The 26,890-nt window shown below is 48.4% G+C and overlaps 1 protein-coding gene across 1 annotated transcript in view; it reads right to left on the reverse strand.

Moving 5' to 3' along the window:
• ift140 (intraflagellar transport 140 homolog (Chlamydomonas)) overlaps positions 1 to 26,890 on the reverse strand; it is a 174,426-nt gene that overhangs the window by 127,114 nt on the left and 20,422 nt on the right. The window contains exons 9-15 of the mRNA XM_038820731.1: positions 19,766 to 19,914; positions 18,051 to 18,254; positions 16,863 to 16,935; positions 16,072 to 16,163; positions 13,316 to 13,443; positions 8,013 to 8,130; positions 4,935 to 5,071 (exon numbers count right to left, since the gene is read on the reverse strand). Of these exons, the coding sequence (XP_038676659.1) occupies positions 4,935 to 5,071; positions 8,013 to 8,130; positions 13,316 to 13,443; positions 16,072 to 16,163; positions 16,863 to 16,935; positions 18,051 to 18,254; positions 19,766 to 19,914 (901 nt within the window). The remainder of the gene's footprint in view (positions 1 to 4,934; positions 5,072 to 8,012; positions 8,131 to 13,315; positions 13,444 to 16,071; positions 16,164 to 16,862; positions 16,936 to 18,050; positions 18,255 to 19,765; positions 19,915 to 26,890) is intronic.

Below are 26,890 nucleotides of genomic sequence, written 5' to 3' on the forward strand. Positions count from 1 at the left end.
AATCGCCACCTCTGAACTCGGTGCCACCCTTGTTTTTAACACTGTGGACATGACATCTGCAAACCCCTGCCAAAATCCCCTAAACTTTGGCAATGTCCAGAACATGTGGACATAGTTCACTGGTCCTCCCGCACACCTTGCACACCTATCTTCTACACCAAAGAACCTGCTCATCCGAGCCACTGTCATGTGAGCCCGGTGAACAACCTTAAACTGTATCAGGCTGAGCTGGGCACATGTTGTGGACGTGTTGACCGGTCTAAACCAGGGTTAATAACTGTGTTGAGGTCCCCTCCCATGACCAACTTATGCGAATCTAGGTCCAGTACCTTTCCCAGCATCCTCTTTATAAACTCCACATCATCCCAATTTAGTGCATACACATTTACTATTAGCAACTGCAGCCCTTCCAATTTCCCACTGAACATAATGTACCGGCCTCCCACATCCGAAACTATCTTTCCCGCCTCAAACACCACACGCTTATTAATCAGGATCGCGACCCCTCTCGTCTTCGAGTCCAGCCCCGAGTGAAAAACCTGTCCGACCCATCCCTTCCTTAATCTGATCTGATCAGCTGCTCTAAGGTGCGTCTTCTGTAGCATTACCAAGTCCGCCTTCAGTCCTCTCAAATGCGTGAACATGGGTGCTCTCTTAACCCGCCTATTTAGCCCTCATACATTCCAGGTGATCAGCCTGATTGGGGGAGCTCCTCTCCTATCCTTCGCCAATCAGCCATCACCTTTCTTGGGCCAGTCTCCAGCCCACACCGCACGCCTCCACCGGCCCTCCCCCAGTCAGCCTCCACTCCCGACCTCCTCTCTGTCCCTCAGCAAAAGTCCCTCCCTCGTCCGCCGAACATTTTCCCCTCCTCCCCCCGAGTAACAGCACAATGTAAATCGACTCCTTCGATAAGGAGGAATAAATAGAGTAGACAGTCAGAGACTTTTTCCGTGGGTGGAACAAACCATTACAAGGGGACATAAATTTAAGGTGAATGGTGCAAGATATAGGGGGGATGTCAGAGGTAGGTTCTTTACCCAGAGAGTAGTGGGGACATGGAATGCACTGCCTGTGGAAGTAGTTGAGTTGGAAACATTAGGGGCCTTCAAGCGGCTATTGGATAGGTACATGGATTATGGTACAATAATGGAGTGTAGATTAATTTGTCCTTATGGACAGCACGGTAGCATTGTGGATAGCACAACTGCTTCATAGCTCCAGGGTCCCAGGTTCAATTCCGGCTTGGGTCACTGTCTGTGTGGAGTCTGCACACCCTCCCCGTGTGCGCGGGTTTCCTCCGGGTGCTCCGGTTTCCTCCCACAATCCAAAGATGTGCAGGTTGGGTGGATTGGCCATGATAAATTGCCCGTAGATTATCATAGAATTTTGGACACTATAATTAAACTAGGACAAAAGTTCGGCACAACATCGTGAGCCGAAGGGCCTGTTCTGTGCTGTATTTCTCTATGCTCTATAAGCCTAACATCTGCTCACCCCCCACTGCGCTTCTGTGAGCCAGCCTGCCCAGCTGGTTTGGTGGCCCCCGCCCTTGGCGCCAGACATTTTCCCACCTATTGTTCCCCCCCACACACGCTCATCCACACATATTCAAATGAAAAACAATCCCAACACAATTGCCCGACAAAATCTGCAAAACAAAGAAAAGATCAAGCAGAAGTTCCAGCATCTAACAAACACACCTCCATCAGTGCAAATGTGAACTTTAACTCACAGCTCTGCAACTGGCCCCAAATCAATACAGAAGGCATTACAAATAGCATCCACAAAACAAAACAAAACAAGAAACTTTTTTAAAACGTGAACTTTGCAGCAAAGTTCAAAGTCCTCAATCCGCCACCAGTCCTTTCCTTTTTGCGAAGTCCAGCGCTTCCTCGGGTGACTCGAAACAAAAATGTTGCTCCTCATACGTGACCCAAGACGGGCCGGATACAGCAGTCCGAACTTCACCTTTTTCTTAAAAAGGGTCAACCTAGGGCAGCACGGTGGCCTAGTGGTTAGCACAACCGCCTCACGGCGCTGAGGTCCCAGGTTCGATCCCAGCTCTGGGTCACTGTCCGTGTGGAGTTTGCACATTCTCCCCGTGTCTGCGTGGGTTTCGCCCCCACAACCCAAAAACGTGCAGAGTAGGTGTATTGGCCACGCTAAATTGCCCCTTAATTGGAAAAAATAATTGGGTAATCTAAATTTATTTTTTAAAAAGGGTCAACCTTATCTGGTTGAACCCCGCTTTTCTCCTGGCCACCTCTGCACTCAGATCCTGATAGATCCGCAGGATACTGCTCTCCGATTTACAGCTCCGTGTCTGCCTGACCCACTGTAAAATACGCTCCTTGTCCAAATACCTGTGGAATCTCACCACCATTGCCCTCGGGGGGTCACCTATTGCGGCTTACTCGCGAGCGCTCTGTGAGCCCTGTCCACCTCCAAGTGTCGGGAGAACGTCCCATCCTCCACCAGCTTCTCGAACATGGCCGCCATGTATGTCCCAGCGACCCCTCCTTCGGACCCCTCCGGGATCCCAACGATTCCCAAGTTCTGCTAGCGGTACCTATTCTCTAGGTCCTCCACCTTCTCCAGGAGCCTTTTCTGCTGGTCTCTCAGCACCCCCAGCTCCAACTGCACCACAGTTTGCTGTTCCTCCTGCTCAGCCAGTGGCTTCTCTACTTTCTGAATTGCCCGATCATGGGCATCCAGTCTAAATTCCAGCCGCGTGATTGATTCTTTAATCAGGTCCAAGCATTCCTGCTTCTGTTTGGCAAAGCCCTCCTGGATAAATTGCATCAGCTGCTCCGTTGACCGCTGGGACGACAAGCCAGGACTCCTGTACTGGAACAGCTTGGCTAGGCGCACGGCTATTTCTGGAACACAAATTTCCAGTACTATTGCCAGAGCATTGTCAGGGTCTATGCAGTATCCAAGGCGTTCTGCCATTTTTTGATATAGAACATAGAACATTACAGCACAGAACAGGCCCTTCGGCCCTCGATGTTGTGCCGAACAATGATCACCCTACTTAAACCCACGTAACCCGTATACCCGTAACCCAACAATCCCCCCATTAACCTTACACTATGGGCAATTTAGCATGGCCAATCCACCTAACCCGCACATCTTTGGACTGTGGGAGGAAACCGGAGCACCCGGAGGAAACCCACGCACACACGGGGAGGACGTGCAGACTCCACACAGACAGTGACTCAGCCGGGAATCGAACCTGGGACCCTGGAGCTGTGAAGCATTGATGCTAACCACCATGCTACCGTGAGGCCCCAAATATCATGTGGAGTGAGTTGAATTGACTGAAGACTGGCATCTGTGATACTAGGGACCTCAGAAGGAGGCTGAGATGGATCATCCACTTGGCACTTCTGGCTGAAGATGGCTGCAAATTATTCAGCCTTGTCTTTTATACTGATATGTGGTACACGACCTTTGTGGAGAATGGGAATATTTGTGGAGCCTCCTCCTCCAGTTGTCAATGTCTCATTAATGACACGGTTAAGGTTCAATGGCCATCTGTTCAAGCCTGCGAGGATGCCACTTGGGGGGGGGGGGGGGGGGTTTGGAGAGAACGGGTGTTCTGTACCTGGAGGGACAGTTTGCCAGTTCAGAGGAAATGTTTGGGCTCTCGCAAGCTGACTTATTCAGATATTTACAAGTTTGCAACTTTGCAAAACAGATTTTCCGACATTCCCCGTGGCACCAACCATTCCATTGGAGAGGGTTCTTTCACGCAGGGTCGGAGGAACAAAGCACATCTGGTACTTATGGATGGATTATATTGGAGGATTCCGTGTCGGTGGAGGGGGTTAAGGCCAGGTGGGGGGAGGAATTAGAGCCCATTTTAGATGACGAGGTGTAGAGCGAAGCCCTGTAGAGGGTGTTTGTTAATTTGAGGGTGTCGCTCAGTTTGTTAATTTGGTTTAGTGGGCTATCTATTTTGCTCAAAAGCGCACTCAGCACCATCAAGGCCTTCCATGCCCGTTGGAAGCTTTATTGACACTTTTGGCATATTTTAATTTGATGTTTTTAAGTTTCCTTTGTGAATTATTTTTGTTTTCAGCAACTGCCCTTTAAGGGGCTGCATTTTAATTTGTCCTTCAATTTGTTAATTTGGTTTACTTTGTTGTTTGTTTTGCTCAATAGAGTATAAATGCTCTCCTGGCATGCCCTCCTGCACACTTCATTGAACCAGGGTTGATCCCCCAGCTTGATGATAATGGTAGAGTGGGGGAATATGCCGGACCATGAGGTTACAGATTGTGCTTGTATTCATTGCTGCTACTGGTGGCACACAGTACCTCATCGATGCTCAGTTTTGAGTTGCTAGATCTGTTCAAAATCTATCTCATTTAAGGGCGGCATGTGGCGCAGTGGATAGCACTGGGACTGCGGCGCTGGGGACCCGGGTTCGAATCCCGGCCCTGGGTCACTGTCCGTGTGGGGTTTGCACAACTGCTTCATAGCTCCAGGGTCCCAGGTTCGATTCCGGCTTGGGTCACTGTCTGTGTGGAGTCTGCACATCCTCCCCGTGTGCGCGGGTTTCCTCCGGGTGCTCCGGTTTCCTCCCACAATCCAAAGATGTGCGGGTTAGGTGGATTGGCCATGATAAATTGCCCGTAGATTATCATAGAATTTTGGACACTATAATTAAACTAGGACAAAAGTTCGGCACAGCATCGTGAGCAATGACCACAAGGTTAGGAGGGGTCATTGGGTTACGGGGATAGGGTGGAAGTGAGGGCTTAAGTGGGTCGGTGCAGACTCGATGGGCCGAATGACCTCCTTCTGCACTGTATGTTCTATGATACAAGGTGCACTATTGAAATGTAATTTTTGTGTTGTTTTAAGCTGCTCTCAGCAACCATAAAGTGACCTCTCTCATTCAGTAGCAAACTCAACTTACTCACTTTTCCATCTCACCCTCATCCACACGAGGCATAGAACAGCTTTCACTGCTTGGTCGCCCGGTTTCAAAGTCAAAGTAATTCAAAGTGTCCATCTCCACATCATAAAAGAAGGCCCTGGAGTCTGGAGTTCCATTCAGCTGGAGGGAAAACATCCAAACACATCATAAGTATCCCAAATAGAATACAGGCTAAAGTTCCAAACCAAACATCAAAAAAATAGAACAAACACAATTTTCCCCACACATTGCTATGAGAATTAAAATTCAGTAGAACAGGCTAATGGAACAGGTCCCACAACCCAAAGATGTCTGGGTTAGGTGGGTTGGCCATTCCAAATTGCCCCTTAATTGGAAAAAAAAATTGGGTACTCTAAATTTATTTTTTAAATAAAATGCAGCCTGCCAGATGGACATGAAATAAAGCAAGATCACTCCAAATATAATCTTAAAATGAATTTTGCCCTGTCTACCTGTGCACATTCCCACTGAATGTGGTGCAGGACCGTGATATCTCAGGAAATTCCCAATTCACTTTGCTCCCCGGAGTTTGTAAAATCAGACTATAGTTAGGAAAAATATATATTGTGACAACAACTGAAAATCCAGTTTCACAGCTTGGATTACATGCAGTCCTGTAAAGAGCCAACTTGTTCCATTGTCACAACACAATATTACTTGTATAAACAAGCTTAATGAAACTCCAGGGACCAGCAGGTAGTGTTGGACTTAACATCATCCTGAATCTTTATTGTTCAGAGAAGTCACACAGAGCTTTGCATTTAAATAGGAATATTACCCCTTCCTTGGTCTAATACACCAGACTCTAAAAGCAAGTGCCTGGAATACCAGAAAGTCACACAGAAACATGGCTTCTGCCACCAACTGGAAACTCCATTAATGGTAATTAATAAAGGGCGGGAAGGGTGGGTGATATGTTCCTGGAAGGGAGCGTTGCGAGTTTGAGGAGCTTGGAGGAGAAATTTGGGTTGGTAAGGGGAAATGATTTTAGATACCTACAGTTGCGGGACTTTGTTCGTAGACAGGTCCCATCTTTCCCACGCCTCCCGCCAATGGGGATCCTAGACAGAATAGTCTCTAGGAGGGAAGAAGGGGAGGGTAGAGTCTCGGGTATTTATAAGGTGCTCATGAGGGAGGAAGGGTCCCAGACAGAGGAACTGAAACTTAAATGGGAGGAGGAACTAGGCGGGGAAATGGAGGATGGGCTGTGGGCAGAGGCCCTGAGTAGGGTAAATTCGACCGCGACATGTGCTAGGCTCGGGCTGATTCAGTTTAAGGTCGTTCACCGGGCCCACATGACGGTGGCTCGGATGAGCAAATTCTTCGGGATAGAGGACCTAGGTGCGCGGGAGGACCAGCGAACCACGTTCACACGTTTTGGGCATGCCCTAAGCTGAGGGGGTACTGGGAGGGATTTGCGGGGGTCATGTCCCGGGTGCTAAAAACAAGGGTGGTGATGAGTCCAGGGGTGGCAATTTTGGGGGTTTCGGAAGACCCGGGGGTCCAGGGGGAGAAAGAGGCCAATGTTTTGGCCTTTGCTTCCCTGATAGCCCGGCGACGAATACTATTGGCGTGGAGGGACTCAAAGCCCCCAAAGACTGAGTGGTGGCTTGCGGACATGTCGAGTTTCCTGGGTATGGAAAAAATTAAGTTCGCCTTGAGGGGATCTGTGGAGGGGTTCGCCCGGAGGTGGCAACCATTTATTGACTTCTTTGCGGGAGAGTGAGCGTCAGCAGGGGGTGGGGGGGGGGGGTAGAGTAGAGTAGGAGGGAAAATATGGCTGGTAGTACCGGTGGGAGAGGAGCGGGCTTGTGCAATATGTTACGATGGAAGTATTGAAAGTACGTGGATGTTTGCACATTTTTGCCTTTTTTCTGATGATGTCTGTAACTGTTTATAAAGCCAAAAACTACCTCAATAAAATTGTTTATTAAAAAAAAGGTAACTAATAAATGTCCTACAGTTGAATAAAACACTTATCAAATTTGTGTTCTGCTGCATAAATTTTCATGGAATTTGTGTTTAATGGAAGCAGCTGGCCCCCTGTCGGGGCTCTTTAGCTTTGGCTATAGACCAGCTGGGTGAAATGACTTGGAAGATAAAGCTAACACAGAAGACAACAGTAAACCAACTACTTTTTCCTGGTAAATGACTCAAGAATCTCATGTGCTAGGACCTATCCTCAGGCAGAACTCAATGAACAGATAGATCAGCATTGTTCTTGGAACTCAACATAATATTTTGGTCACAGGCAATAGTATTTACCCAGCGATCAGATGGTTACACACAATACTGCAGAATGGGTCCAAGTATCATCTTTGTCGCACCTCTGTACCTTTCTCAATGGTAATATAATCCTTCTATTCTTAAGTGGCTAAAACTGCTTATTGTACCCAGGCTGGTGTCTTCCAAATAATACAATATTTCATTTGTGTTACCACTCTGTGTTGTTGACTGAAAGATAAATATTGGGCAGGACACCAGGGATAAATCCCCAGCTCTTCTTCAAAATAGTGCCATGGGATAGTTTAGGTCCACCCAAGACTACAGCTGGGGCCCATGTTTAACATTGCTTCTGAAAGATGGCAGCTCCCACAATGCAATATTATGCTGAAGTGTCAGCCTTGATTTCTGTGCTCAAGTCCTGAAACAGGACTTAAACTTACAACCACCTGATCTCAAGGCAAGAATGTTACTCACTGCGCCACGGCTGGCACTTTGTACTGCACTGAATGGTCAGTGTAGACTGTTGAAATCCTGGAGAAGAGCTTGATTAGTTTACATTTAGATATATTGCAAATACAAGAGTGATTTAATGCTCCCAGGGACAGTGGTTCAGGAATGGGCTTACTATGCTGTAGCCATGTCTCTGACCCACTCCCCATGAGTATAGACAACAAGTGACAGCACAGAGTTGTGGAATTGCCTTTATGCTGATTATATGATGGAATTAAAACCATGCACCTCCAACCTCATGACAGAATGCCACTGAAGAAACAGGTTTCACTCTTACCATTGCTGGTCCAGCTGCGTAGGAAAGTCTGTTTGGGGTTTAACTTACCCTGTTGATGAGAATGCTGACGTTATTACCATTGGAGCTGCACTTCACAGATGTAATACCCCCCAGATTGGGGACATGCTCTACCAGGTTTTTAGCATTACAGTGAGGCTTTGCTTCCCTGCAGAACAGAATGATCATCAGGTTAGGCCAGTGTCAGGACACTGATACTAATTTGTTCCCATAACAACAGTGAAGCCTGTAGGATAGACAAAATAAGTAGCATATGTTTCATCAGTTTTCCCCAGTTACTGAAAATCACCAGCCAGAATCATACACGCAAAGGAAATAACCTTCTCAGTAACCTCTTCTCATGTAATTGTCATGTTCTTTTGTTTGACGGGTAAGATAATTCATCCACGCCATGTACTATGTGATTAGATCAGCTCAGCAACAGGTGGAAAATTCATGGAATTTCCATCTGCAGAAATGTTCCAGATGAGACTACCTAAATCCTAGTGAGTAGGGTCACTTTGGGTTGAAGTCACTGTAAAATAATGAGTCCAATCTTCAAACTTCAGTCCTGTGAAGCTCTTTTCCCAACAGTGCCATGGGATCTGTTACATCCATTTCAGAAGTCAGATGGTGCCTCAGTTTAACATCTCAACCAAAAGACAACACTTCTGACATTGCAGCACTCCCTGCTCACTACACTGGATTTCGTGCTCAAGTTTTTGGAGTTTGAACTTACGGCTTCCTAACTCAGAGGGATGAGTGCCACGTATTGAAACAACCGACTATTTTTGTTTATTATTCTCCCCCTGCCCCGAAGGTACTGATATTTGCCACGGTGAAGTTCCACGGCAACAAGTTATTTTCTGGCACATTGTATAAATGGGAAGCTAGACTTTGGGTGTCACAAATTATTCAAACACAAGTAGTGTTCTGCACAAGTCTAATCACATGGTCAATAAGAAAAACTTGAATTATAGAGTAGTTTTAATGAGGGACTTTAATTATCTGGATGTAGACTGGGACAGTGGTAGGATAAAGGGCAGAGAGGGGCAAAAGTTCCTAGATTGCGTTCAGGAAAATTTTCGACAACAGTATGTGTCCAGTCCAACAATAAATAATGCATTTTTGGACCTGGTTCTTGGAAATGAGGTGGGCAAAGTTAATTCAAGTGTATGTGGGGGGAAATTTAGGAGACAGTGATCATTGTATTGTAAGGTTTAGGATGATGATAGAAAAGGAAAATAAGCAATCCAGAGTAAAATTAATTAACTGGGAGAGAGCCGACTTCAATGGGGCAAAAATGGCGCTGGGCTGGTTAGACTGAAACAAACAGTTAGAGGGAAAAACTGCAGCCGAACAATGGGATACCTCCAAAACAGATATGATCCTAAAGTCTTCTGTAGGCATATAAATAGTAAAAGGGTGGTAAACAGGAGGAGTAGCGCCGATTAGGGACCTAAAAGGGAATTCACCCATGGAGCAAGGGGCATAGCTGAGATATTAAATAAATACTTTGTTTTAGTATTTACCAAGGAGGTACGTGTTACCCAGGACATGGTGACAGAGGAGGGAATTATTTCCCCAGAAAGATTCAAAATTGATAAGGAGGAAGTGTTGGATCGACTGTCGGTACTGAAAGTTGACAAGGCACTGGATGAGATGTATCCAAAGATCCATTTCAGAAGGAAGTGAGAATGGAAATTACAGAATTTCTGGCCATAATCTTCTAGTCTACTCTACACTCGGAGGTGCCAGAGGACTGGAGAATTGCAAATGTTACACCTTTGTTCAAAAAGGGTTACAAGAATAGCCCCAGCAATTACAGGGAAATCAGTTTAACATCAGTGGTGGAAAAGCTTCGAGAAACAATTATTCAGGATAGAATTAGTAGTTGTATGGAAAAATGTTTGATTAGGAAGAGCCAACATGTCTGAAAAGGAACCAGAGCTTGTGAACTTTAATAAGAGTGAGTCACAGTCCTGCCTGTTAGTTTTGCTTGTGCTTCACGTCAGCACCCTCTAGTGTGTGAGGTGATTAATGTCAATGGTCCAGTAATTAAATATGTTCAAGTACAGTTTCAGTGATGCTCTATGTAACGATATTTGAAATAACCTCCAAGGCAGCAACAGTGCTTAGCAGTAAAACACAGTCCCTCAATAATTCTTGTAACAGAATAATATCACTGCGTGGCTTGTTTAAAAGGGCTGCACGGTGCCACAGTGGTTAGCACTGCTGCCTCACAGCACCAGCCTCGGGTGACCGTCTGGGTGGAGTTTGCACTTTTTCCCCGTGTCTGCATGGGTTTTCTCCCACAGTCCAAAGATGCGCAGATTAAGTGAACTGGCTTTGCTAAATTGCTCCTTAGTGTCTAAAAGGTTAGGTGCGGTTACTGGGTGAAGGGGATAGGGTGGGGACATGGGCTGAGATAGAGTGCTCTTTCCAAGTGTTGGTGCAGACGTGATGGGCCTAATGGCCTCCTTCTGCACTGTCGAGATGAAACAGAAAACAAAAATGAAACAACAGGGGACTATAAGCACTTTATAAAAGAATGGATCACAAACTGAAATGAGCAGGCCCAATGTGTGAAATGCACTATCCATGTATCTTTGCATGTTATCCTCAGTTTGTAGTGCAACACTTAAATAAAGAGGAAATGGGATTGCTTTGATATTAACTTTCGAAAATAACACTCCAGAGATTTATTTCCATTAATTTGATCAAAGTCCTTCAAATGAACCCATATACTAACCAGGAAATTACTTTTCAATGTGGTTCATTTGATGTATCTGACAAACCTGACTTATTATCATGTTCCTTATTTCCAGCTTTATTCTTTTTATTTTGAGCAGCATTTTTACCAATGTAGTAACCTCAGTATAGGAAAACAATTTCATTTCAAACAGTCCTTTCAGGTGAAACAGCATTTCACTTTCACTTTCTTTAATTTAGTCTACTGCATTCACTGTTCCCAAAGTGGGTCTCCTCCACAATGGGGAGACTAAATGCAGACTGGGTCCCCGCTTTACATCTGCTCCATCTGCAAGCATGACCCCAACCTTCCAGTCGCTTGCCATTTCAACTCAGCGTATTTCTCTCAAAACCTCGTGTCCTTCTTTATTAATATTATTAATTATTTATTCATGAAGGCTCCACCTTCTCAACCTTGATCCACGCCTGAGATGTAGTGACCCTCAGGTTAAATCACCACCATTCAGCTCTCCCCTTCAAAGGGGGAAGCAGCCTATGGTCATTTGGGACAACGGTGCCTTTATTTTAGTCCTTAATGGCACCATTAACATTCCCTTTGTCTGATGTCCATGACTTCTTTGTCAATCTCTCTATAGATTGATTGATATTTATTGTCATATGTACCGAAGTGCAGTGAAAAGTATTTTTCTGTGGCCAAGGGAACGTACACAGTACATTTTGTCGACGTACATCATAGACAAAAGGAAGCTCTGACATATCCCTGACGTTCCATTCTGCCCCACCCCTTCTCCAAATATATAATTCATTACATTTCTATCCTCTTCAGTTCTGTAGCAGGATCATATGGATTCGAAACATTAACTCTGTTTCCCTCTCCACAGATGCTGCCAGACCTTCTGAGTTTCTCCAGTGTTTTCTGTTTTTGTTTCATGGGTGGCCTTTTGGTTAAACCTTAACCAAAGGAGAGGTGCCTGAAGATTGGAGGGTAGCAAATGTTGTGCCCTTGTTTAAGAAGGACTGTAGGGATAAGCCTGGGAACCACAGACCGGTTAGCCTTACTTCTGTCATGGGTAAATTGTTAGAAGGTATTCTGAGGGACAGGATCTACAAACATTTAGAAAGGCAAGGGCTAATTAGGGAAAGTCAGCACAGTCACTAAGGGGAAAGTCATGTATCACAAATTCACGGCGCCCTATGCTGCTCTTGTTTGGCCCTTGTTTCGCACTGTAACCAATCACTATTTGTTGATGTACCATTGTCAATGTTCTCTGTCGATTATTCTTTTGTCTACTATACGTACTGTGTATGTTCCCTTGGCCCCAGAAACATACTTTTCACTGTACTTCGGTACATGCAACAATAAATATCAATCAATCAATCAATTTGATTGAGTTTTTTGAAGGGGTAACCAAGAAGGTAGATGAGGGCAGTGCAGTCAACGTTGTCTATGTGGACTTTAGCAAGGCCTTTGACAAGGTACCGCATGGTAGGTTGTTGCAAAGGGTTAAATCTCACGGAATCCAGGGTGAGGTAACCAACTGGATACAAAATTGGCTTGGCGACCGAAGCCAAAGGGTGGTTGTGGAGGGTTGTTTTTCAAACTGGAAACCTGTGACCAGCGGTATGCCTCAGTGATTGGTGATAGGTCCACTGTTATTTGTTATATATATTAATGATTTGGATGAGAATATGGGAGGAATGGTTAGTAAGTTTGCAGATGACACCAAGATTGGTGGCATAGTGGAGAGTGAAGAAGGTTACACAAGATTGCAACAGGATCTTGACCAATTGGGCCAGTGGGCCGATGAATGGCAGATGGAGTTTAATTTGGATAAATGTGAGGAGATCATTTTGGTAGATCAAATCAGGGCAGGACCTACTCAGTTAATGGTAGGGAGTTGGGGAGAGTTACAGAACAAAGAGATTGAGGGGTACAGGTTCATAGCTCCTTGAAGGTGGAGTTGGAGGTGGACAGGGTGGTGAAGAAGGCATTCAACATGCTAGGTTTTATTGATCAGAATATTGAATACAGGAGTTGGGTTGTCTTGTTGAAGTTGTACAAGATATTGGTAAGAGCACACATGGAATACTGTGTTCAGTTCTGGTCACCCTATTATAGGAAGGATATTGTTAAACTAGAAAGAGTGCAGAAGAGATTTACGAAGATATTACCAGGACTTGATGGCCTGAGTTATAAGGAGAGGCTGGATAGGCTGGGACTTTTTCCCCCCCGAGAGATCTATAAGATAATGAGGAGCATCGATAAAGTAGATGGTCAACATCTTTCACAAAGATAGAGGAGTCTAGAACTGGAGGACATAGGTTTACGGTGAGAGGGGAGAGATACAAAAAAGACCAGAGGGGAAATCTTTTCACACAGAAGGTGGTGAGCATCTGTAACAAGCTGCCAGAGGCAGTGGTAAAGGCGGGTACAATTTTTTCCTTTACAAAGCAGTTAGACAGTTACATGTGCAGGGTGGGTAGAGAGGGAGGTGGGCCAAATGTGGGCAAGTGGGACTAGCTTAGTGATAGAAACTGGGCGACATGGACAAACTGGGCCGAAGGGCCTGTTTCCATGCTGTAAACATCTATGACTCTATAAATAAGTTTAATTCAAGTGTATACAGGATTGTGTACAATACCTGCGGGAAAGATCGAAGACCTTCAAATGTGATGTGTCCGTCCCTACGACCAGGAAGTTTCCACAGATGTGAAGGTGACATGGGTTTCCCTCTGTCTCATTGAACACAAGCAGCTGCTTGACTGTACCCTGAAAGGAAGAACACACTCAGGACTGCCACGGTCAGCATCACACAATGATAATACAGCAGTTATTCTAATCAGAGCGCAGATGCAGAAATTAACCTCCAAATACTTTCTTCAAAATTAATTTGGAAGAATGTGGATATTAGCTTTCTGGGTCTTTTTACCTTCTCTTTATGATTTTCTGCTCTTGTATTGCACAACTACCTTCACATCCACCACCCGCTCCTCCCTCCATACACCCTTCTCCCCCCCATTGCCTTGAGGATGTCTAAGAGGGCTTTTGGTAATACGTCCAGGATACTAAACTCTGGTCTGTGAATTATTTTTAAGCTTCTGGAATTTTTCTCATTTCCACAGGATCTCTCTCACAGACCTTGTTCTGGTTTTAAAACCACAAAACACTTTCATTAGACAATGAACTGATCTTGCAATGTACATTTATTTCAAGTAGAAATTTCATTATCCAATTCCTCAAAGGGGAAAGAACAAAAAGGCACAATCTATAAAATATTACTCTATGAGCAATCTTTATGAACACTTTCCCTTTGTCTGTTTTATCAGCTGCATAACCTAGTTGAATCTTTCTGTAAAGACTTTGCTTTGCTCGAGACTCCAGTCAATTTGTTCTTTTGGTTGCTAAGGCGCATTAGAAATTCACAGTTGCCAGAATGATTTGAAGAAAAGCAGTCTGATCTATGTCTTCTTCGTTCTCTTCATCTGTGCTGTACAATGCAGTCAGTGTGTTCCACCCACTGTTTTCCCTGAATAGGAAACATTCAGGATTGAGGAGTCCCTCTGTTTAGCCAGATGTTCCTACACAGACTCCACCACATCCTCTGCTGCTGTGGCTCAGGCAAGGACAACCCAGTTTCAAAACCAAAGTAGTTACTATTCAAAAATGTCAGAACATATTGGAGTTTTTAAAAATTCCTTTACGGGATGTGGGCATCGCTGGTTAGGCCAGCATTTATTGCCCATCCCAAGTTGCTCTTCAGAAGGTGGTGATGAGTTGCCTTCTTGAACCGCTCCAGTCCTTAAAGGTGTAGGTACACCCACTGCGCTGTAAGGCAGAGAGTTCAAGGATGTTGCCCAGCGACAGTGAAGGAGCAGCGATATATTTCCAAGTCAGGGTGGTGAGTGACTTGGAGGGGAATCTCCAGGTGGTGGGTTCCCAGGTATCTGCTGCTCTTGTCCTTCTAGCTGGTAGTGGTCGTGTGGAAGGTGTTGCCGAAGGAACCTTGGTGAGTTACTGCAGTGCATCCTGTCGATGGTACACATGGCTGCCACTGTTCGTCGGTGTTGGAGGGTTTGAATATTTGTGGAAGGGGGAGCAATCAAGCGCGCTGCTTTGTCCTGGATGTTGTCGAGTTTCTTGAGTGTTGTTGGGGCTGCACTCATCCAGGCAAGTGGAGAGTATTCCATTCCACTCCTGACTTGTGCCTTTGGGGGTCAGGAGGTGAGTTACCCGCCGTAGGATTCCTAGCCTTTGACCTACCCTGGTAGCCACAGTATTAATGTGGCTAGTCCAGTTCAGTTTCTGATCAATGGTAACCCCCAGAATGTTGATTGTGGGGGATTCAGCAATGGTAATGCCATTGAATGTCAAGGGCGGTGGTTAGATCATCTCTTGTCGGAGATGTTAATTGCCTGGCACTTGCGTGGCGCGTATGTAACTGTTACACCTGACTTCCATGCATCCACTTTTTGCAGGTGTCTCTGGTCAGCAAATAGGATGGGAAAGTATTCCAATTTTCCACCACCCTCCTACCGCTCTCCTCTGACTGCAGTGACTTTACCACCACCTGGAAGGGCATTGAATACAGCACCTCTCTGTCCTGTATGGTTGAGTACCACACTATGCATCTTACCTATCTACACAACCAATACTGTGATTCCATTTGGGGTTAGGGTGAAATACATCTGCATTTAGGGTGCAGCACAATACAACTAGCAATTGAGAGTTGATGCATGGCTGTCTAAGCTTCCACAACAGAAATTGGAAGGAGGTCTATCTGATAAAGTGGCCACTCATCCTGCTGTATAAAATAAACAAGACTTTTTGGTCGAGAATGTGTTACAATATGCAGGACCAAAACTTTTTGCACATTTCTACCTGTGCCATCATTGGGTTGCTTTACTGAACTTGTTTTTGACAGCTGAATAGGCGGACCTGTGGTTTATACAAGTCTCTGAAAGTGACAACCATTAGCTATAAAGGCCATAATTATAACAGCAAGTACAAAGCTATTTAAGCAGCTATTGAGATTATTTCTGCACTGTCTAGATTCTAGCATATAGAAATGAATATGGACTGGTGACAATTGTAGCACAGAATGCAAACAAGAACTCTTCAAAGTATTAAAGATTTGCAACCAATTACTCCTGGAGTGGGCAGCACGGAGGACCCGGTTTTGAATCCCGGCCCTGGGTCACTGTCCGTATGCAGTGTGCACATGCTCCCCGTGTCTGCGTGGGTTCACCCTCACAACCCAAAGATATGCAGGGTAGGTGGATTGGCCATGCTAAATTGCCCCTTAATGGAAAAAATAATTGGATACTCTAAATTTTAAAAAAACATTACTCCTGGATTAACACACCACTGATGCCGAAGGAAATGAAGACATCCACTTACCTGCAGGGTGCGGACCTGCACACGGTTTGGCTCAACAGTGTAAATGCTCTCTTCATGGACAGCCAAAACACAAGAATCACAGGGAAACGAGCCTGGATGAAAACCCACAGTGCTCATTATTGTCAGTGCTAAGAACATAGGAAATACAACGGTGAAAAGAGATATGGGAGGCAAAGTGGGGAAATCACATGAACTAATCAACTAATTGAGCCCCCATGACTACAGACTCCATTAATGTCCCCAGACACCATGGATTTCAATCACAAAACAATCACCTAGCTCATAAGTTTTGTAGAAGAAATGAATTCCTTTTTTACAAATTGATTTTGATTGTTGAACACAATTTTTGGAAATGTTTGGGAATGAAGACTTTCTGTCTCATTTGGTTTTGATAAGAGTGGATACAGCAAGAATGTTTCCTCTTGTGGGGAAGAGTATAATTAGAGGCCATCAATATAAAATAGTCACCAAGACATCCAATAAGGAATTTAGAAGAAAACTCTTAATTCAAAGAGCAGTAAGAATGTAGAACTCGTCATTCAAGGGAGTGGTTGAAGTGAATTGTATAGATGCAATAAAAGGAAAAATAGGCAAGCATAGGAGGGAGAAGGAAATAGATGGTTGCAATAATAGATTTAGATGAAAAAAGATGGAAGGAATTCCTCTGCAGGAGCAACATCGGCATGGACTGGTTAGGCTAGATATCCTGACTCTGAGCCAGGAAGCTCACTACCCACTCTATTAATGTAGCAACTGCCCGATTTCAACTGAAAAAGTTAATGATATTTTACCTGCATTTCTCAGTGATGGCCCAAATGGTTCAAAAACGGTTGTGTGTTTTCCATTCCATACTGCTACTGTTTCCTATAGCAACAGTCAACAAAGGTTTCATTCAGTGCCTGGCTCTACAAATTAGAACTGATCAACTTTTAGATTTAACCTACAGTCATAGCTCCAAAATTAAACTGCTCCATGATGGACTATAAATCTTCAAAGTGGCAACTGAACAAGTTTGTGAAATGCACATTTTTAGAGCTGCAACTCAGCTGTGAAGCAGGGTATTATTCTCAAAATCATAGACAGACTTCGCAAAATGTTCTTAAATAGCAGACACTAAAAGCAGGGCAATGTGGTTGGCCATTGCTACACACGTCCACAGGGCCCTATCCCAGGAACAAGGAACCTTTACTCTACATGTCCTGAATCCCTGCACAAAGTACCCTTCAATTTATAGAATTTTCCACACACAACATACTCTGATCATAGGCACCTTTCAATCAGTGTGTGTGGGGGGCTCAACCTTCCCTACATGTAGTAATAAAGGACCATGTATTCATTGCATCAAACCAAAACATACATGTCAATAAGGCAAAATGTGAAAAAAATGAAGTGAGAGAGTAATACCTTGGGCAAAATTCTCCCCTACCCGGCGGGTGGGGCGTCCCGGCATAGCGGAGTGGCGCCAACCACTTCGGCGTCGGGCCTCCCCAAAGATGCGGATTTTCCAGAGTGGCTCCCACTCCGCCGGCCGGCGCGAACGGCCTTTGGCGCCACGCCGGTCGGCGTCGGGGCTGGCCGAAAGGCCTTCGCTGGTCGGTGCGAGTCCGCGCATGCGCCGGAGCGTCAGCAGCCGCTGACGTCACCACCGGCGCATGCGCGGTGGAGGGGGTCTCTTCCGCCTCTGCCATGGTGGAGGCCGTGGTGGCGGCGGAAGAAAAAGAGTGCTCCCACGGCACAGGCCCGCCCGCCGATCGGTGGGCCCCGATCGCAGGCCAGGCCACCGTGGGGGCACCCGCCGGGGTCCGATCGCCCCACGCCCCCCCCCAGGACCCCGGGGGCCCGCTCGCACCACCTGCTCCCGCCGGCATAGAGGTGGTTTAAACCAAGTACCTGTGTTGGCACACATTGAGTTTCATCTGCAGGTTTCAAGGATATACAAACAAGCCAATTTCAGTGATACATGTGTTTCAAACACTTACCTTGGTGACATACACCCCTTTAACATGCATGTCTGTACGGAGCATCTGCTGGTTTCCAGAGGAGAAGAAAGTAAGGTTCAGTTGGTTGGGAGCCACCTGCATGGCTGCTACTTGTTGGTTGAAATGAGCAGACATCACCTGCTCATTGAGGATAAGGACCGTGCCAGCACTGATCACAGACAGAAGATTTTTACTGGAGCCCCACTAAACAAAACACCAGATACACACAGGTTACCAAAGGTAGCAATAATCAGACAATTCTTACTTTCTCCACTTGGAACAAATAGGTTCCATTACCACATGTGAAACATATACCATGTAATTCAACACTTCTGCAAAATATGGGCACTGTAAATAATGTGTACCAGAGGCTGCAATAGAACAATTGCAACACAGCAATTGCATTACCCACTCTGCCATATCGAGACAGACCAGGAGCTTTACAACCAGGCATCTGGTAATTTTCTGTTTTTGGTTCCACCATGTCTGTGAGGAACTCAGTGATGAGAATAACCTAAAGCTACACTCTCTCACTTCCCACCTACAGCAAAAGAAACACAAAGTGAAACCTTCTGTTTGGCAGGGTTTATCAGTTTAATTTGAAAACTGGATATATCTGAACTACAGTATGTAGGTGCAGAAATGCAGACCTCACAATTGGAGAACCTTTCTCAGCAAGACGTGAGTCTGATCGGAAATCTTTATTGCGATTACTCCACTCATCTCTTTTAGACATGAAGCGTAATTCTCCAGTAATGGGGCTATGTCCCCACGCCTGCGTAAAATCACACGCGAATCACTCTGGACTTACCTGGGGTAAGTCCAGGATGATTCTGCGATTTCCAGGGGGATGACGGGGCCCCGGTGTGCTCCTCGCAGCTCTGGCTGCCGATATGGGGCCTGCACTTCCGGTCGGGGGTCCGAGCATGCGCACGGCGACGGCCTCGGTCGGCTGTGCGACATGGCTGACCGGCATCAACAAATAGGACCCCCCCCCAAGATCGCGTGCACCCGTTGATCGGTGGCCCCCCAATCAGAACCCTGGCTGTCCTAGAGGCCCCCCCCCCCCGACGAAGGATCCTCCCGCCCCCCACTAGGACAGCCGCCGCAGCCACCCGACGGGTGCCCGACGGGTGGAACCATGAGAGAACCATGCCAGCGGGAACTCGGCCAGCTGACTTTGGAGAATCGCCGCGGGGGCCTTTCTCAATGGCCCCCGACTGGCGCCGCGTCGACCATGCAAGCCCGATTCGCGGCGATTCTCCGCCGACCAGAGAATCGCCGGAGCGCCGTTGGACCCGATCGCGGGTTTGCCGCCCATTCTCCACGCCCACACCGAGTGCGATTCCGGCGCAGAGGCTCGGAGAACCCCACCCATGTTCTGCAAGAACGCCGTCAACATTTCCTTTCTCACTAAAACCTCATGCATGGCATGAAAAAAAAATCTATTTTTAAAATTCTTGAATATACATTTGGTCTGAAGATACATGCAAAGCTGCATTGTCCTGTGATGTCCAAAACTAAACTAAATTCCACCACGTACAGACAACATGGGCACTAGAAATGGTGACTGAAATAACCAGTAGCAGATAAATACAAGTCAGAGAATGGCGGAAAACTAGATCCATTGGTCTTGTACAGAAGGTTGAATGTGCTGTGTGCATCTGCTTGTGAGAATGAGTCACGGGGGTGGGGGTGGGGTTCACCTTCATTACCTTGATCTGTATGATATTTCCTTCAAGATCAATTGGAGCTTGCAGTTTCCATTGGTCTTTTCCATCTATTTTGCAACCACTCAAACTGTTGACCACAGTCTTTCGCCATAAAGCAACCTGTCCCTTACTGGTGCCAGCTGCTATGATACCTAGGAGCAAAGTTATTCATCCAATCAGATTCCTCATAATGTAAGCAGTGAATGACGTGGCAATTTATAGTTTTCTAAATAAGCCTTGATTTTACTTGTCAACGTTTATTTTACAATGCAATTCTTTTCAGAGAGTGGATAAATATACTACCCAATGTGATACTGAATCTTACAAACCTGGAAGCTTCCATCTTGAATGAATGATTAATGCAGAGCAGTAATGCAGTGCAAAACAATTGACAGCAGAATCTCCATGCTGGAGGCACAAGTTCCCATGAATATTAATTATGCATTAATATTCGGCAAACCTTGCAAAAGGGTTATATGAATGGCCATGCAGTAATGCAAGGATCAGGCTCCACTACACTTCACAGTCAGAGAGCCCACTGGCAATCCGGGTCGAAATCCACATTGGGAAAAAGACCTTGGATGCCTCTGTGAAACTCACGAGTATGCAAAACAAATTCAGTGGCGTATAAATTACAGGAAGAATGCTCAAACAAAATCAATTTACGTTAAATAATAACAGAGCATTCTGGAAATACTCAGCTTGTCTGGCAGCCATGAGAAACAGAATGGAAACGGCATGGTAGCACAGTGGTTAGTACTGTTGCTTCACAGCTCCAGGGTCCCAGGTTCGATACTCAGCTTGGGTCACTGTCTGTGTGGAATCTGCACGTTCCCTCTGTGTCTGAGTGGGTTTCCTCCCCCAGTCCAAAGATATGCAGGTTAGGTGGATTAGCAATACGAAATTGCCCTTAGTGTCCAAAAAGGTTAGGTGGGGTTACTGGGTTACAGGGATAGGGTGGAGGTGTGGGCTTAAGTAGCCTGCTCTTTCCAAGGGCCAGTGCAGATTCGATATGCCGAATGGCCTCCTTCTGAACTGTAAAGTCTATGATTTTGGAGACGAAGTGCTCCCGCTGGAGTAGAATCGCTCATGGTCTCCTCTGGCCCAAAGAATGGGTCCCGGTATGCGATTCCCTCTCCTTTGCCATGCAAATGTATGTATGCAGGGAGCTTGTGGGATTCAGTTGGAGATCTGGCATTGGGCACCCATTCTGAGCGGGCGGCCCGATCCAGAGGTTCAGCAGCGAGCCCCCTTCTCCTGCCTCCCACCTCGCTGACAAGTAGGGGCATTCGCACCCCCCCCACCCAAACAAACACATGAATAACAAACCAACCCTCCCCCAGCACGCATGCACGAGGGTGACCCGACACCCCCCGCCACCTAGACCCCCAACAGAGACCGCCCACATCAGAGACCACTGCCTGAAAGTTGAAGAGAAGCCCAGGCAGTAGGTTGAAAAATCACTGTATTTTCAATTACCCTTTCCTAGCATCTGCTGTTCAAAGCAGCAGCAGTTACAAGTATCAAATGCTTCTTCAAAAGCCCAGTACACATCAAAGGGTTTGAAATCACGGTACCACAGGGGTTAGCACGGTTGCTTCACAGCTCCAGGGACCAGGGTTCGAATCTTGGTTTGGGTCACTATGTGGCGTCTGCATGTTCTCCCAGTGTCTGCGTGGGTTTCCTCCGGGTGCTCCGGTTTCTTCCCACAGAGTACTGAAAGACGTGCTTATTAGGTGAATTTGACATCCTGAACTCTCCCTCTGTGTACCCGAACACGTGCCGGAGTGTGGCAACTAGGGGATTTTCACAGTAACTTGCAGTATTAATGTAAGCCTATTTGTGACACTCACGAAGATTATAAATCACTTGACAGCCTCTGAAATGCAGATCTTCCATTCAATTTCACACAGCAATACATTGAGTTTTATTACTCCAGAGACAGCTGCTTGGTGGATTATTCATCGATCTTTCCCTTCATGCTTGAAAGCATCTCCATTACCCTGCTTTGATGTTAACCATAACACTCTTGCTATGATTGACAACCCCTCATCACATCAAAAGTTCTTTGACTTCCTCTTTTTGACAACAGGGGAGGGGCAGGGAAGGGGGTTCTCTGTTGGGTGTTTGATCGGGGCTTCTGATCGAGAGAGGGGCTGATGGACTTTGGGGGTACCACTTTACACACTTACCCCTTGCCCCACCGTGGGGTCCACCGTGTCAGAGCCACGTTTTAAAATATCGGCAACAATCCACACCCACATGAATTCCAGCTGAGGTCTGGAGCATTACGGGGGCATGGAGAATCAGGCTTCCAGTCCGTTAATCGGATGCAAATGGGTGTACATGACCCATTTGCATCCTCCCGTCGGTGTGGGGGATGAAGCCCGCTGCTACTGCTGGCGGGACCAGAGCATCGGAATCTGATTCCGTTTTTAGTATGATGCTCAATTCTCTGCCGGATTGGGAAGTCCGCTATCGGTGACAGGCGGTGGAGAATCAACCCCCAAGTGTCATTTCAGCCAGGAAAACAGTAAGAATCCCGCCTGTCCCTGCGTGATTCCCATTGCAATTCTCGCGCCCCTAAGTCATTTTTTTGGATTTTGGGAAATTCCAGGTGGGAAAGAGTTGTAGAGGACCTAAAGATGCCTGCTCCTCGGAGATGAGGGTGCCGTTTCCCAAACACCCTAGTGCACCACCACCACCACTCCCTCCACTTACTTTGTGTTTCTGTACCAGGGGTTAAAGCTTCAGTTTTGCTTCATTTTCAACAGAGGTGCCTACACGTCTTTGGTTTAGTTACACTTCAAACTTTGCCTGCATTGTATTTGCGGTTTTACAGTGCAAAAGCAATTACAGGCTTTCAGTAAAATTAAACTGTTGCTTAGCAACCAGAGACCTAGAGCGCGATTCTCCGCTCCCGCGCGGCATCGGGAAGGCCGTCGTGAACTCGGCCGAGTTTCACGACAGCTCTAAAAGCTGATTGATTCTGGCCCCGGAAATGGGCTAGGAGCGGGGCCACGGGAAACACGTGGGGAATGACGGCAAAAGCCCGCGACCCCCGAATGACGCCAGAATGATGCCCGAGTGACGCCACTCCGCGTCGTAAAAGGGCGCGAGCAACAAAAACAAGTGAGGGGGTGAAAATGACGGAGCCATGGAGGGCCGCCCCGAGGTTCGGTGAGACTAACCTCGAGACCCTCCTCGATGAGGTGGAGCAACGGAGGGGCATCATCTGCCCTAGAAGAGGGCATCGCCACCCTGCCAGCGTTGTGCGACGGGCCTGGCGTGAGGTGGGCATGGCAGTGAGTGCTGTGGGGCAGACCCCTCGGTCTGAGGAGCAGTGCCGGAAGAAGCTCCACGACCTCACCAGGACTGCCAGGGTAAGTGCCGAGAGGGTGCCCCGGGGTCACAAAAATCCCCCCCCCCCCAATGTCCTTCATCACCCACCTCCCCCCCGGGCATGAGGGGGAGGGGCCAGAGTGAGTAGAGGGTGGTTAACAAAGTTGTCACAGACCCACATGAGCGCTGCGACCCCCTGGAGAGATGACATGGTGTAGCTGCAACTTTCCCCCCAACCTGTGCCAATATCTGAACGCCCTGATGATACCCACCGAATTGTGATGATCTATCCATGCGCCCCCCCCCCCCCCAACAGGACAAGACTGCTCACAACAACCGGGAGTGGAACAGGACCAGAGGGGGTTCACCCATTCTGCACCCCCTGACAGTCTTTGAACAGAGGGCACTGGACCTTGCTGGGAGATCTGGCACCCGGGAGGTCGCGCAATGCGAGGTTGGAGGTGCAGAACCAAGTGAGACAACCCTGCATGACAACCCCCCCAGCCCATCCTCGGTCCCCTCACACTCTACCCACTGGACCCCCCATCCTCGGTCCCCTCACACTCTACCCACTGGACCCCCCCATCCTCTGTCCCCTCACACTCTACCCACTGGACCATCCTACGCCCGGCCGAGCGTGTCTAACTAACCCCGTATTATTCTGTTCCCTGGGGCGTGGTGACGAACGTCCAGGGCCGTCTGGTGCCACACACAGGCGCCCATCTGCCATGACCACCGCACCCAGGGCCGCACGCGAGGGTGGCAGGAGGTCAGCCAGGAGTGCCATCCTCCCAACCCCGGACCCTCGAGCAGGACGCACACAGGAGGGCGACACACTCAACAGAGTCACCTGAGGGAGAACCAGACTTGGGCCGCGTGCAGCCTGCGCTCGAATATGACTGGGACGAGGACACTGCTGGTTTTATGACGGACGAGGACCTAGAGCTTGCGGCACTACTATCTCCCACACCATCCTCCATCCCAGAGACACTCACCTCGGTTGGGCAATTAAGTGATGAGCCTTCTGGGTCACGGTCTGGTGTGCACCAAACAGCTGAGCTGGTACAGCAGGTGGAGGTCGGAGCAGCCGAGTGGTTGGACGGTCGGAGGGCAGCCCAGGACCAGCATTCAGCTGGCTCCCAGACGTTTTCCGGGTTCCTGGATTTACTCGACCCATGTGGACAGCCGATGCATTTCGAAACCCAGGGACACAATAACGGGATGACGGCTGTCTTCCAGCAGCTGCAGACGCAGTTAGAGGAGTCAAACCACGTCTAGGAGCAGGGAGTGGTGCCGCTCATGGCAGCCACCCAGGCCGACACCGCACGACATCGCCTTCACCCATTGCGGTCGAGGCAATGGGTAAAACGGTTTCGCCATGGGTCAGGTTCTGCAAGGCGTTGGGCTTAATTTGCACGCGTCATCCTCGGCCCTGGACAGGGCTGCCCTCTCACAGGCAGCAATGCGCCAGAGCCAAAACGACATTGCCGGCGTGCTACGGGCCCTGGCCGAGTCTCACCAGGCCATGGCCCAGTCCGCCATGGCACAGTCCCAGCAGGCCATGGCACAGTCCCAGCAGTCAGTCGCGGAGAGCATCGACCGCCTGACACACGTGCTGGATGGCGTCGCGCACTCACAGGTTGAGGTCACACAGTCCCTGGCGGGAATGTCTCACTCCCTGGACTCCGTCTCAGCGAACGTTCGGACCCTGGACGATATGGTTGCAGGCCTCCAGGACTGGCAGCGCCAGGTGTCGGTGGGGTGACGGGGCACCTCCCCGCTCGCACCTCCGTCCCACAGTGAGGCCCGGGGGCCACCTGGCTCCCCGAGGGAGGAGGTTCTGGGGCCCGTCCCATTAACTCCATCACGGGACGTCCCTGAACGCTTGGCCTCCCCCCGTCCCATCCCTGGTGCATCGGGTGGGCAGCGGGCAGAGCAGGGTGGCATCACGTGATCCGAAACGCCCGCAGAGCAGCCTGGCCCATCAAGGCCGGGTCGCCCCAGGAAACGAGTGCCGACGGGGAGACATGTCGCAGGGGGTGATTCTCAGCAGTCCGCCTCCACTCCTGCTGTATCATCTGGGGATTCACTTAAGACGTGGTGGTAGGGTCCGTAAGGCAATGAAGAGGGACACAGAGTAAGTTGGCACGGGTGAAGGGCACAGTTTAGTTGTAGGGGCTAGGGCATCTGTACATAATATTCACCATTAAACTCACCGTTGCACCTAATTTGTAAGACTGTGTGATTTTTCCGTTGCCACGGGGATCGTGATGGTGACCGAGTGTCGCTGGGGTTGACGAGCGGTGAAACGTCGGCGCCGGGTGTGCAGTCCCTCCTCCCCCCCCCCCCACCCCCCACCACCCCACACGGGCACGTAATGGAGTGTCCCTGACGAACTCAGCGACCACCGAGATGGATGGTTCAGCTATTGCCATGAGTCAGACTTTGTCTAACGATTCTGAGCTCACAACTCATCGCAGAGCGGGCTGTCATCATTCAACATGGCACTGATCACACCCGCTGACACAGCCATCAATGTCGTGCCATACCGTTTTGCCGCAGTGGTAAGGGTGATCTCGAAGTGGAGCAGTGTACACGGTGCGCGGGGGGGGGGGGGGGGGGGGGGGGGTTGGTATTGGGAGTTGTGTGCTGACCGTCTGTATGACTGGCGATGCAGGTGGTAGTGTTCAGCGATGACGTTGCGCGCAACGTGTCCTCGCCGGTGCCGTCGTGCAGCCTCCTGGACATTACCAGCACCCGGGTCATGCCTGTGTGCTGTGCCCGACGCACCACCAACCTCCTCCACCTCCGTGTTGGCACCACTGCCAGTGCCTTCTCCCTCCGACTCCTCCGCCAGGGTATCTCCCCTCTGCATCGCGATGTAGTGCAGTGCACAGCAGACCACGACAATGCGAGCGACCCTGTCAGGCTGGTACTGCAGGGCCCCTCCGGAGCGATCCAATCATCTGAATCGCATTTTCAGCAGACCGAAGCAGCGCTCCACCACAGCACTGGTTGCTGCATGGGCCTCATTGTAAAGGGTCTCCGCGTTGGTCTGAGGCTTCCATATGGGCGTCATCAGCCAAGACCTCAGTGGATAACCCGTCGCCCAGCAACCAGCCCCTCAGCTGGGGGGGGCCGCCCCTCAAACATATCAGGGATGAATGACTGCGCAAGAATGTACGCATCATGCACACTGCCATGGAACCTTGCGCACATTTGCATGATCTTCATGTGGGGGTCGCATACCACCTGGATATTCATGGAGTATGTCCCCCTCCTTGTCGTGAACACTTCCCTGTTGCCTGCAGGCGGGCGCATGGGGACATGTACACAATCAATGATCCCCTGGACCATCGGTATCCCGGCCACGTTGGCAAATCCATGGGCTCGTGCTTCTTGACTTGCTCGGTCCTCGGGAAAGGTGATGTAGCGGTCGGCGATGGCATACAGGCCGTCGGTCAAATCCCGGATGCACCTGTGCACCGATGACTGCGAGATCCCGGATAGATCCCCGCTCAGAGACCGGAAGGAGCCGGTCGCATAAAAGTTAAGTGCCACCGTCACCTTGACGTCAACAGGGATCGTGTGTCGTCCTCCCGTTCCACGTGGGGCGAGGTGCGACACGAGTTGCCAGATATGTGTGACCGCCTCTCTGCTCAACCTGAGTCTCCTCCTGCAGGTGATGTCCGGCATTGTCTGGAAAGAGATACGGCCACAGTACACCCTAGGCCTCGCTCGTCGCCTCTGGCGCCCTGGCTCCACCATCAATGTCTCCTCTTCCTC

Source organism: Scyliorhinus canicula, chromosome 15 (genome assembly GCF_902713615.1).
Source record: "Scyliorhinus canicula chromosome 15, sScyCan1.1, whole genome shotgun sequence".
Lineage (NCBI taxonomy): Eukaryota > Metazoa > Chordata > Chondrichthyes > Carcharhiniformes > Scyliorhinidae > Scyliorhinus > Scyliorhinus canicula.